This window comes from Pungitius pungitius, chromosome 8 (genome assembly GCF_949316345.1).
Source record: "Pungitius pungitius chromosome 8, fPunPun2.1, whole genome shotgun sequence".
NCBI lineage: Eukaryota > Metazoa > Chordata > Actinopteri > Perciformes > Gasterosteidae > Pungitius > Pungitius pungitius.
In genome coordinates this window covers 4,263,716-4,277,730 of record NC_084907.1, presented here as the reverse complement: position 1 = coordinate 4,277,730, position 14,015 = coordinate 4,263,716, and the positions used below count along the sequence as shown (strand labels likewise).

Genomic DNA, 14,015 nt, shown 5'->3' with positions numbered 1-14,015 from the left:
TGAACATTTATTTATTTCATATTTTATTATGAATACAGGCATTCATAATAACGGCTGACTTTAATACAAAAACAGTCAAATGTGGGTGTGTATTTTTTGTCTGTCTTTGAGTAAATTGTTCGAAACCTTTGGGAGGGGGGAGAGAGAGAGAAGAAGGACACAACTCCTTTCCTCCTTCTTCTTCTTCTCCTCCTCGTGCGCGCAACATCTGGCCTCCCACGGTCTGCTGCTGTTGGCCCCTGGCTGCTGAGGAGGGGTGAGGGTGGGGGGCGTGGGGGGGTGGGGGGAGGAGGGGGGGGCTGAGCGGGTCCGTGTCACAGACGGCTCGGCGCAGTTCATTCCTCGCACTCGAGCCGATGCGCGCCGCTTCAGCGCCTTCTGCCGCTCTCCTGCTTCTTCTTTCGGGGGGAACTATCGAACGGTCCGATCTCCTTACGATGTTTACCGCACGTGTGACCACGTTCATCTTTTTTTTTCTTTTTTCTCAAGTATGACATCAGTGCCGAATGTGTGCCTCTTTTTTCTTCTTCTTTTCCTCACACATCCAAGACGCAATTGCGGGATGAGCGTGCGCGGAGTGCTTATTTTACCTTCTCGCTGGCGTTCATGAACATCCACCTTCTCCCCGGGTGTTATCATCTGAAGCCCCGGAATGAGCTCTGAAGCAACAAGCGACCGTGGATGCGTAAGGCAGCGACTCTGCGCACACTTAGCGGATGAAAACGCACATCGGTGAGCGAGGCGCAGAGGTTGGATCGCATGTGTGTGTGCGCATAAACCCTGCACCTGCGGGATTAATCCAGCAACCCCCCCCCCCCCCCCCTCCGGATTTCATTCTCTGCTGGGAAGAGGACAGCGATGAACTGGGTTGTGAATTCGTAAAAATGTCGTAAAAGTGTCTCGCTGTGGTTCTACTTGTTTTCTGTCTGTTACCAAAGTTGCTTCGTTCTCGGGGAGGGACGCAGATCCAATAATGGCCAGACACTCTGCCCCCCAGCTACGACCGGGTTTTACGTTCCGGGTGTTGTGGATGGTTCACGCTTTCCTGGACCTGGCCGGTTCCCAGGAGATTTACGCGCCGCACTCGATCCGGGTGGAGGGCGACGTGACGCTGGGGGGGCTCTTCCCCGTCCACGCCAGGGGGGTCCCCGGGATTCCGTGCGGGGACATCAAGAAGGAGAACGGCATCCACCGGCTGGAGGCGATGATGTACGCCCTGGACCAGATCAACGGCGACGAGGAGCTGCTGCCCAACGTCACCCTGGGCGCCCGGATCCTGGACACCTGTTCCCGGGACACGTACGCGCTGGAGCAGTCGCTGACTTTTGTGCAGGCGCTCATCCAGAAGGACACGTCGGACGTGCGGTGCACCAACGGGGAGCCGCCGATGTTCGTCAAGCCCGAGAAAGTTGTCGGGGTCGTGGGCGCGTCCGCCAGCTCGGTGTCCATCATGGTGGCCAACATACTGCGCCTCTTCCAGGTAAGGAGGAAAGCGAGGGGGGGGGGGGTGGGGGGGGGGGCTTCTTTCTCAACACAGACATAACTCACTGCGCTCTCATGACTTATTCCCCGGCTCCATCGTCGGTTCTTATGTAACCCCGCGTTCCTCAGGCAGTGGGCGGCCTGCACCACCTCTCCTCACGCACATGCGATGCTGCAGTGGATTCCTGCACAGTGGAGCATCGCCTGTAGTGCGTGTTTGTATGATTTTTCTTTTTGGGGTGGGGTGGGGGGGGCTGTCCTATCACCGGGTGGTGTGTGACAGAAGTGGCTAGAGATGTGGTTCTGTGTGTGTGTGTGTGTGTGTGTGTGTGTGTGTGTGTGTGTGTGTGTGTGTGTGTGTGTGTGTGTGTGTGTGTGTGGACGCTTTGCTGTGAGACCTGTTTGCACACTGAACATTCTTGACTTCCACAGAGGAACAAGGGAAAGGAAACCTTCAAACATCAGCCAGTTGGATGCGCCTCCTTTTTAAAAAGTATCAGTTTTCCTGTTGATGACACATTGAGCTGAATTAAAGATGTTCCTCGTTTAAGGACAGTGCAGGGGGACATAATCCTTCGGGGACAGTGAGAAGCTTTTCTGTGTTTTGACAGTTGGTGCTGTCGTCGGGGGCAACAGAATTCTTGCAAATGACAGCGACAGGATTAGCAGGCTTATAAAACAAATTCGGTGTGTCTGGGTTAATTCTCTTCTTTCTGCCCAACAGGGTTTTTAAGGCGTCTGGGTTAGTTATTTAGAGTCATTATTGAAACACTGTTTTCAAGTTGCCCTTTAAGCCAGGCCTCTCTTGATGTGGGCCGGACTTTTTGGGGGGGGGGGGGGGGGGTTTGGGGATGTGGGGGGGGGGGGGGGGTTGATCTGAGTAAAATAGATGGAGGAGCTGAAGGAGTATAACACAGATGTGTGTGGTAGAGGACAGAAAGGGACAGGGAGAAAGGTACACATGGGAGGGAGAGGTACAGAGAGAGAGAGAGAGAGAGAGAGGGGTGGTGCTGAAAGGACAGCTCCTCTGCTCCGGGCTGTAATTCCTCTGCTGGTTTGGGTTAAACTCGCTCCCCTCCATCCTGCGGCTCTCATGAAGGTCTCCCCGACCCCAGAGCTCAGATAAAGTGCATCAGTGCATAGATCCGACTATCTCTTCTATCGCTTTTTAATCCTTCATTCTCACAGCTCTTCAGAGTCTTAGCGTTGCTCATAATTATAACTTGAAGACGACCTCAGAGGATCCTTTCCACCGCTCTCCACAGGGCGCCTACACTTTGTTCTTAATATGTCAAAGCTTCAAGGCCACGAGCTGCAGCCTTGAAGAGTAACTTTACACTAAATCCACTTACAGGTATCACTTTATTATGCCAGCTGAACCAGGCCCAGTTTAACAGTCTCTTTTATAGGAATCATGTTGCTCAAGATAATCCAAAGACCATGTTGTCAGTTTCATAAAGAATCTGTACATTCTATCATTAATCTAATGGTGTTTTATTGTAAAATGTTGTATAAATCATATTATGATGCCTATAAATACATTTCCTCAGTTCCCAAACTTATTTCCCTGAGAGAGTCAGAATGGGCTCAATTGGACTTTTTTCCCAAATATGAAAAGTGGGTGGAATAGACCATATGGAAGAGATACCAGACTGTGAAACCATCTTAAGCGTTTCCCATGAAGGAGACGAGGAGAAGAACAGTCAGTGTTCAAATAACCCATATTTCTGATAATTCGTGCCTTTTACAAAAATCTGTAGCTAACTCACAAGATGACCACCGCATATCGCTTAAAAACCCATTCCCCTTAAACGGGACCCAGCAGAACCCTGGTTCCATTTGGTCCGTTTTGTGTTCCCAGGAGAAGAACCCTGGTTCTTCTCTGCGGTTTAAAGGAAGAACCCAAATCCCTCATGAACACACGTGACTGCAGCTTTTTAATAACATCATCAGCGTTGATTGTGCACGAGTTGTAAATAGTACATTTCACATTCATGTTTTTTTTATTTAGTTTGTCAGAAAAATGTTTGCATTTAGAAAGTGAATTGACTTCTTTCATTTTTTTAATCTGTTAATTGTTGTCAGAAATATTTAACTTACCTACGTAGAGATTTTAAAACGTCATGGCTCTGGGAAACTGGAATGTGAATCTATTTTAATATTCTGTGACGTTTAAAAAACAGAACCATCCATCACTGAAGTCCTGAATAATGGGGCAGATAATGCACGCAGCAGCCAGGATACCAGCGAGGCTTCACTCCTTTTTTCTCTCTCTCCCATTACGTTGTTCGCAGCCCATTTTTCTTCCTCGTGTTTGCTTTGCTGTCTCCCCCCACACACAACCCCCCCCCCCCCCCTCCCCTCCTCTTGGTCTGCTCCATTAGGCCATAATACTCGGCCCAGGTGCTCGTTAGTGTGGTTAAATCCCGCCCTGTCACGAGGTGGAATGCGAGGGCAAGGAGGGAGGACTCAGACGCAGGGATAATGAACAAAATAAAAGGACTTTAATAGTCAAAGAACTCAAACTCAAAATCACTCCAACCAAAAAAACAGGAAGGAGGCAAAAACAAAAAGCAAGAAACACAAACAAGGACCTGGACTTGAAAACACAGACTTGACTTACACATGGACGGGTCGACATGTAATGACGCCACACAAGACAAGAGACTCACAGGGCTTAAATACACAAGGGAGGTGCAGGTGATTGGACACAGGTGGAAACGATCAGGCACGGCAGACAATCACAAGGGAAGACAGGAAGTGAAGTCACCTAGGAACACAAGAGACATGAAAACTACAAAATAAGACATAGAGCAGACCCAAACCGTGACACGCCCGTCACTGCGCTGCACGGACCACGGCGGCCTCTTGGTTCGGCCAAAGACTTCAAATGGAAGTCATTGGTCCGGTGTTACTAAACATTTGGCTGCAGGAGCACAGCAGCTTGTTTTTTATCTAGAGGCCGGCTAATGCTACTGTCCCCCCCGACCCCCTTGCAGGGTAATGAGAGGGGGGGGGGGGGGGGGAAGAGGTTTTCTCTGCTGCTGAACTGTTGTATTTGGAGAAGAAGGACAATGAGTTCAATTTTTTTCGAGTCATTGTTTGCAGGATTCATTCTTTGGTCAAAACATGTCCGGTCTTCAGCTTCTCTAATGAAAACACCTGTCGCCGTCCTTTGCCATCAGAGATGGTAAATTCAAGTTTTTTTGAGTTTTGGACTGTTGGCTGGACGGATTGTTATTCTTGTCAGTGAGAAAATATACTAGTGAGAAAAATTAGTAACAATTATCAGAGCTACCATGACAAAAGGACCGTTTTAAAGAGTCGATTTTCATTCAAACTCTTTCTGCATGATTATTTCTGCAAACACATGACAATAGGACCGCCAACTTGATAAGTCGCAACGGATGCTCCAATATGGAAAGTAAGCAGAAGGGAAACAAAACGATGAAGCTGCTTTGTTGCAGTGAGGAACAGCGTGAAATACATCTGAGATGACACCAAATATCACACTCCTCAGTGGCGAAACCCTCCATGTGGTCATCCTGTGAGTTTAGGAGGTGAATATCAGTGAATATCAGTGAATATCCAGCGTATTGCATAGAACTAGATAATATGAATTCATTTTGATAAGTAAATAAATAAGTCCTACATAAGTTCTTCATGGCTCTCTCTCTCTCTCTCTCTCTCTCTCTCTCTCTCTTCCCCCCAAACCCGGGTTTACCCTCTGATTACTAATCATCAGACCACCAGACATTCCTTCTTTAACTCTGTGCGTAACATTCCGATCGTGGTTATTCCCACATTAATGTCCATCAGCGGCTCGGCCCTTTTAAAAGAAGTCGGTGCAGTTGCGGCGTGTAATGGTTCCGCTTTGCGCCCAAGTGGCCTCAAAGGATAAAAGCTCCCCGAGGGGCCCGTCCCCCGGTGGAGCTTTCTAAATGCCGAGTCCTCCCTGTGACCCCCCCCCGTCCCCGTTCCCGCCTCAATTTCCCCCGTCTCACCCTGTGGTTTCTACCTGTGATTTCCCTTCTACAATTCTGGAAAAAAAGAAGCTTTGATGAATATAAATGACTTCCTGTACCTAAGTTTGCTTTTTTCCATCAGGCAACATTCAGCATTGAAAGTACAATCCAATACTGGATCACAATATTCTGGTTATGAAGTCGCTGCAGGTCCCTGGAACAAATCATATATGGTCCAATATCATAGTCGGTGCGCCCTGTGTCACTGCAGAGGCTATTTCTGCCTTCATTTTAGAGCAATAAGGTCGGAGAGGAAAAGGCTATATGCAGGTCTTGAGAAGTCTTCCTTCCTTTAATCTAGTTCGCTTTCGAAAGCCTTAGAATGCATTCACATTGTGAAGGCATTGACGTTGACTTTTAAAATGTTTCCGTTTGGAATTGTATGTTTTCAGGAGACATTTTATGAGTGTAGAGAGTGGGACTCCTTCAACTCAAACACTGTAATTACAGCCGCATGAAAGCTTCCACGTGGACTTCATGGGGAAGAGGTCGGAGTCGGCTGGAGGTTTGTGGTACTTTTGAAGCCTTGAGTAGTTGTTGTTGTTTTTAGTGAAGCAACCGAAATGTTTCAATTGACTTTCATGAAGTGCAATTCACAGAAAAGGTGAAAGTGATAAGAACCTGTCAATCACAGTAAGCCCTACCCTAAAGCAAACAGCGCTTTATTTGACTCTAGATGGACCATAAAGTACGAAATGGACATCGTGCTGTATGGAAGCAGACTTGTCATTTTCTCATAGATTTCTATAGGACCATAGGAGTTGCCCCCTGGTGGCCTTTGAAAGAAGCTGAAGACACATGAAGCGGAGGTCGTCTCCTGGTTCTCCGTCCTACATTCAAACGTTGACCAGCGGGATGAAAGTTTGGTTCTATGAGGTCTTAAAAGTCTTGAAGTTAAGAATCCTTAAGAAACTCTAGACGAAGCATCCACCCTCTTCCTCCTTCTGAGGCTTTTGTCTTCTTCCCCCCTTCCTCCCTCCCCGCTTTGCCCCCACGATCCTCCTCGCCAGCCACCTCACTGCAAACTGCAACCCTGGCCTTGCATTAATCCCCCCAGCGGCGAGAGGCCTCTCCTCCTTGGCGTTGCTCCTCAGCCTGTCACAGCGGCTCTGGAAGCCTCTTTCTCCGCGCTGCATTTGTTAAGTGTAGAAGACTCGCTGTGGAAGTCTCGGTCTGAGACACACACACACACACACACACACACACACACACACACACACACAGGACCATCTATTACCGGGAGAAAAAGCTCCCGAGGGGTCCGGGCGCCACTAAAGCTCTGTTTCCCATGGCGGTGGGTGCAGTAAAACGATTGCACATTGAAGCAGGTTTGGGATCTACTCAGCTCAGTGGTTCTGAGTGGTTCCTTTTGTCCTCGGGCTTTATTTGAGCCAATTAACTGTCACCATGGGATTGACTTAAGCCTGCCACTGTTTCCTGTCTTCTCTTCTTCAATCACATATTATATCACTGTCCATGGATTTATTTATTCCCTGTAGAAAGACAGCATAAGAATCACTCTTAATGGAGGAGGAGCATCTTTCTTAAACCTCCTTCGTTCTTAGAGAGTTAATGGCAAACGATCATTTTCTGGTCAAATCGACCCTTTCTACGTCTGCCATCATGAATCCAGCTCCCTCTCTGTCGAGTTGTGTTTTCTTTTAAAATGCAAACTGTTTTTTTCAGTCAGTGCTGATGCTACATAAAAGCTGCCCCCCTGGGGGGGGGAGGCCAACATTTGATCTCGGGTGACCACCACCGTGGTTTCTCCCAGCTCTTCCTGGAGAACCCAGAGGAGTGTTCGGGGTCTTCTGTAATCCTGTAAAGCGAAAGATTCAGGTTGCACCAACCGCTGCTGCTCACTCAGAGCATGATCAGCTTAAACTGGTTTTCATCTAAATTGGTTGATTACAAATTCCTTATTTTAGTATTTACGTCAACTTGAAGGTGGTTATTGTGGGTCTCTATCCAAGACATGATTTTAGTCTCTTTGGTTTCTGCGTGTTCAACGCCATGTTTCAGACCACCCAACGCTAACGTGAACAACTACAAAAACCAACATCGCCCAGAGAGAGAGAGCGTATAGCGTGAATGGCCACATGAAGCTGGAGGCGACTACTTGGCCACGCAAGACAGATGGGTTTGAGGCAGTAACGAGTCACAGAGGTATTTCAGGCCCATTGGGTTCTCAATTTACTCTGAATCAAATCCACGAAATAGCGAGAGTCGTCAAAGAGCTGGCAGACAAGACGATACTTGTTGCTATGGATACCACTCAATGCTATAAACCGTTGCATTGTGTGTCACATAGTTAACTTTAATAAAAGAAAAGTCATACATCTTAAAATATGCTCCTTGTAGTACACAAGATGGAGAAGATTAAAAAAAAAGAAGGTGCTCCGGCGTCAATCACAGCCCAGGAGCCTCGTGACATCATCAAACTCGGCAGCAAGGTGCTGTAATGGTTTTGCCTTCTTTTTTTCTTTGGATAAATATACAACTATATTCATGTACTATCTCTATCTTTACCGACAGACAGGAAATGACGAGTGAGCGATCGGCAGCATGATGTAAACTCCAGGAAGTTAAGCCACAGCTTTATTACTCTGGAAACGTCTATTTTTCTATTTTTAGCACCACCGACACACTGCGGCGTGTTCATGTGTGCGTCTCGCTATCTTTGCTTCATAGAGGCGGCTCTTCTGCCAACACGCCGCACATCAAGTGTCCGCTCGGTGTCCACGATTTCAGGACACACTGGGCAGGGTCAGACAGGTCTACCTCGGACTTCTGGGTAAATCTTTTTTTCTTTTCAGGGGAGAAGATGTTTTGTCAGACATCGAGTGAAGGACGGTTCAAAGGGAAAATCGGGCTCGTGGCTGCATGCTCTGCACGTCTGAACTGCTGCCCCCCCCCCCCCCCCCCCCGCCCTTGCTCGTCCTTTGGCTCTACTTTTGTCTTTGAATATGACCACGGCGACGCGGTGGTGGTGACCCTCCCCCCAGGACGAGCAAAAGGGTAAACGGGTCTCTGACTGAAGATAATTCCCGATAAAGCAGCTTGGCGACCTCTTGTGGGGTCACGACCTCGTGTTGGAGAACGTCATCCACCAGGTTCTGAGGTAACTGACCTCTGACCTGCCGGTAAACCTCATTGAAGTAGAAAGTTAAAATAAATACAAAATGCAAACTTTACAAGCCGATAAGCTTGTTTACAAGCAAATAGAAAACCTGGAGGGGCTGTTAATTTTATGTAAACATTCCAAACTGGAAGCTTTTTTATTTCCTTTGCGTCTGGTTGCTGTTATACGGACAATCACAGGTCGCCATTGTAAATGACAATCTGGTTAAAATTATAAATGTTTCTTAATGAGACAGGTTGGGGAAGAGGATAAAGCTGCTTCATGTTGCTAATAAGATTTGTGTGGGCGGGGAAACATCTGGTCATGTACCATCGTTCTTTTTCACTTCCCCACACCTGGGAAATTCATTTGGGGGGGACAACATGAACGTGACGGGAGCCTACGAGAAAGACATTTTTTTCCATTGAAATCACAAAAAGAGAACGCTTGAGTAAGTAGGTCAGATTCATCCTCTGGGGACCATGAAGGTTGTTCAAACTTAAACGACAGTCCTCTAAGTCCGTGTTCAATGTGGGGAACCGACGCACGCTGCTACAATGGCTAAAGAATAATCTGCGCCTTAAACATTGGTTACATAAATATTCCCCATAATAAACACTGCGGGGGTAGAATATAGGGTTGGGAGAAATGAAAAAGAAAAAGACAAAAAAAAAGAAACATAGCAGTGACTCATATAAATAATGAAATCGTTAATTAGACCATGTAGCTTGGTTCTGTCCCGGGTGATTATTATCTTTTGGGACTGAATATAAAAAAACCAATGGCTTCTGTGGTGCTCTTTTTAATGCTTTGTTTTTTGGGTTACATGCAGTAACTGCACAACTACCTTTCCTCAGCTGACAGATGGCAAAGTCACTGGCTGCTGGAGGTTCTTGAGCCAGTAAAACCAGTTCAAACTGCTTTAGCCACAGTTTACCGATTCGGGGAGGCAATTCTTACGGGCTACGATTTCGTCACCAGTCAGAACCCTTCACTTTTCACACAGTGGTGCGGATTCATCAGTTAAGGAAGTCAACAAACCGTAAAGAAGTGAAAAGTAGAGCAACTGTGTACCTTGGGCAAAAGAGCTTCAGAGAATCAGCGAAGCAGTCTGAGCAGCTCTGACAGTCTGAGAGCTGAAATGTTGTCTGCTATTATTCTTCTGTTAGTGAACCCCAGTGACATTCATCAACATGAAGGTATTCACTTATTCATTAGGGACACATTCATTGTCATATCAGTTTCCACCTCAATGTAAGGGTTCCAGAGTCAGCTAGAGAACTCATTTTTGTTCTCTAATGCCTAGGCCTATTATTACGATGCTTTACTTTCTATCGTTGAACACGCAAACAAACATCCAATATTGTCAACATAAAAAGCTGAACGGCTAAATGTTAGCATGTTAGCATGTCAGCTTAACAAATAAGGCTGACGACAGATGTCTCAGATGGCAGCTAATTAATCAGGGTTGTAGCTGGTTGTCCACATCACTACGGTTACAGAGAAGAGTGAGGTTGAATGATTGAATGATTCATAACGCCGAAAGATAAGCCTTTGCATCTTTACCCTCCTCCTCCTCCTTCAGGTACGTTATTAGCTTTGGCCTAATCGAATCCAGTCACCATGAGTTAGCGTTTGACATGTGAGGAGCGGTGTCCTCCACCCTCTGTCCAGTGTACGCCGGGCTTTCACATTAAATATTGATGCCCCCTGCAGCTTTCCTGTGTGTTGCACAAGGCTGGTTGTGTATGCGCTGGTTGCGTGGTTGTGATTTCCCCCCCCCGTTTGGACCATCGAGTCTGAGCTTGATATTTGGTGTTTTTTCATTAAGTCTGCGGACTGGGCACCAGGTGGCTTTAGAGATGGAGGAGCCAACTTAAAGCAAAGTCATTTAAGGGCCCCAGAGAACCTCTTCACTTGGCTGTCTTTATAGTGTCGTATAAGTATTACATGATACGGAACTAGTAAATGCCCTTTTCCTGCAGGCCACCAGTCACTTGAACGGGTGAGTTCAAGAGTCGGGGATCAATCAGTCCGATGAGCGTCTCTTCAGTCAGTCCTTCCTCCACGGACTCAGAGCGAATCTCATCAGCCGACTGGTCTGCCACTGCGCATTAGCCCCCCCCCCCCCCCCCCGCCCTCAGGGGGAAGCTGTGCATCGGTGCACAGTGCCCCCCCCCCCCCCCACACACACACACACACGTCACAATGACACAACTTCTTGTCTGGACCCACACAACATGTGAACATGGAGTCAGCAGATGGAACTGTAACCACACACAGTTACTGTTGAACAGAGATCCTTTGAGAGCCTGAGAAGCATTTGTTTTTGACAATCCTTTTCCTGGCTGTTGAACCAGCGGTGTTATCATGTATCCACCTAAAATTGACGGTAATCACTGTAGTTGAACGTCTCCTCGGTGTGTGTGTGTCTACATCCACTCATCAGATAACACACACACACACACACCATTGACTGGAGTGTCTTGGCTCAGCGTTGCTCTCAGCAGCCTCACTCAGCGTGGATATATCTGACTCCATGTGATGATGAATCAGAGAAAAGTGTCCATTCTGAACCCTTGTGGTGCGACTCTGAGCAACTTCTACGTGCAAAATGCTCAAAAACATAGTCAAATAAAAAATACTACAATGATGTGTACTTGAGAATCATTGTTTTTATATGGAAATATGAGTCTACAAAACACAATCATCAATCCTGCTCAATGCAGAGCTTCTTTCATTCATACGCTGCGTTGTGCTGCTTCATTCACCCTGTGGACCTCATGACCTCGGAGATGTTAAAATCATCCCCTCCTCCTAGAACTTGGGTCCTTTTTAACCCGGAGAGGTCGTCGCCGGGCGTAGCGGGAGAGCTGGGCTTTTGTTTCTTCGTTAGTCGCATCCGATGACAGATGGTAATTTGTCCCCGGGGAGGGAAATTAACCGACAACTCTGACCGCGCAGCGACTTTCCCCATCCAGCGCGTCCCAGGGCCAGATAACGAGCGGATAAACACCAGGGAGGGCTGTTGTCTTCAGCTGAGGCATGCAATAAAGAAACGGCAGGAGGATCCCAGGGATCAAGGGAGGGAGGGGGGGTGTTAATTTTTGATCAACGTGTCCCTGAGCAAGGCGTAAAGCCCAAATGCAACAACAGCTCTGCTCAGCGGTGGAAACCTGAGAAGACTTGGCAGCACGTCGCCCTGGAAAAACTGTATGAAGCTTTATTTGATTTTTTTTTCATGAGCCCTGGTTTGCCCTTTTTATTTATGGATTCTACATTCTTCCACTCAACTTGATTTATGCTTGTGTCGGTCCAAAGTTCACGACCCGACGGTGACAGACGAGAGGAGGCCACCGTACATTGACCGTGTCCTGCAGAAGTACGCCATTAAATAACGGTTACTCGTTAGCATGTTGGCCTCTCCTTTCCGAGCCCCCCCCCCCCCCCCCCCCCTCCACCTCCTGCAGAAACCTGCAGAAAGGATGGCGAGGAGGAGGTAGGGCGACAATAACCCGGGGATGTCGGCAGGAGGGGGGGGGGGGGGGTCCTGTTGTCCGGAGGAGTTTGAACTCATCGTCGAGACACTCCTGCAACACGGCAGATATTATTATGCCATCAATCCCCTCTCCCTGTCTCCACGCAATGTTATTTTATTCCCTCTCTTCTGTTATTCATATATTTCCCTCGGTATTAAAGAGATTTATCTTCCGTGTTACATTCCTACAGTCACAAATTAATTATAGATCAGAGCCGGCGTCACATGGTTTGACTCCTTGCAAGACTGTGTGTGTGTGTGTGTGTGTGTGTTTGCTGTCATTGTCACGTTGGTCCTCTGCGGTGAAACCATCCTGAAAATCCAGTCCACACCCGTTTATCACTCATTCCACTTGATTATATGAACCCAAACCCCAATCCATCCACATCAATAAACACCGGTTTGTGTATAAAGAAAAGAACCGACTTTGGTACTGGCGTCACGATGCTCCGGCGCTCCAGAGGCGAGCCGTCGGAATCGCACTAGGTGACCTTCGTGTGCGCCTCGCCCTCGTTCCGACTCTTGTTTGTGTGTCCCTCGTGGGTCTGGAGCGTGCCGCTGTGTGCTCGTGGCTCACCGCGTGTGTCTGAATGCAGATGTGATTGCATGAAGCGCTCCCTTCATCGCAGGAAGCAAACAACACCCTCGGCGTTGGAAATTACCGGAATTAAGTGTTCTCAGCGAATGTTTCACATTCTGTTTGTCTCTGTCTGAGAGGGGGGGGGGGGGGGGCATGAGAGATATGACTTACACATAAAAGAAATGTTGAACTTAGTATTTTATATATGTTTGATATAAACTCATTTGAAGTAGAGTCATGTTTTTCTAAATGAAGAAGAACTCAACATCTGCTCTTGCTGTTTTCCTCCACAACCGTCCGCCACTGAGTGCACGAGGGCGGGGCTTAATGTCTGCAGCTGCAGCAATAAGTGATAATAATATGTGGACAAACACCGCGCACATCAGCCACCTCATTGTCATTCATGTAGATACATCTGCCTCCATCTATTTGCCTTATTTTGCATTTACACAGAAGGATTTTCCTGAAACGGTTGTGGTGACCTTTTACGCTGCCTGCATATTGAGAGCTCTCAGCAGAGCACACAGCTGCAGGTAGAAGGTCTTTTATCGATGCGATGGTAGCCTTCATTGGCCTAACCACGGACATTTGTGGTGGGATCCTTTGTTTCGTATGTACACATATTTATGTATTCATATATATGAGGCCTGTCAACATAAACACGCAAATCGATGTGATTCATGTGACCGAGGTTAATGCGACAAAATGTTTGAATGTAGGTAACGTACCTTTGTTTACTTCCGGTAAGGAAACCGGAAGCTGACCGCGGAAATGAAACGGCCGCTAGCTGCAGGGCGGAATCTTTTTGCATTGGAAGTAAAACCAAGAGAGAAGCGACATACAGCGGAGACCTGTGCAGAGGAAGTCCTCAACGTGTCAAACAGAAGGGGCTGAGGGGCAAACGGACCACTTAAGAGCACCTCCATGCTAAGCTAGCTGCTCGGCTAAGCTAGCTGCAAGAGTCGCTAGTTCCACATGTTCCACCCTTACCCTTTACCCTAAATTTAGTTTAGGACAAACATTAATTAATTGAGATGAATGAATTTCCAAATGTGCGATTAAGACCTAAAGAAGGACTTCCCTCGCAGATCCAGAGCCCGAAAAGCTGCCTGTGAAGATCCCTGAGCCCAAAGGCGTCAAGGACTGGCAGTTCTACCTGCTGCTGATCCTTTTTAATGCTGCTGCGGTTGGTGTTAATATCCTTTTACTTCTCACAAAGCTGTCTCATAAAGCATCCCACACTCAACATTGAATGTAATCCGACGCAAT

General features: G+C 47.4%; 1 protein-coding gene across 1 annotated transcript in view; it reads left to right on the top strand.

Moving 5' to 3' along the window:
- The first annotated feature begins 297 nt into the window (after window positions 1-297).
- Window positions 298-14,015, top strand: part of grm7 (glutamate metabotropic receptor 7) — a 104,439-nt gene continuing 90,721 nt past the window's right edge. The window contains exon 1 of the mRNA XM_037490593.2: window positions 298-1,480. Within this exon, the coding sequence (XP_037346490.2) occupies window positions 974-1,480 (507 nt within the window). The 5' untranslated portion in view covers window positions 298-973. The remainder of the gene's footprint in view (window positions 1,481-14,015) is intronic.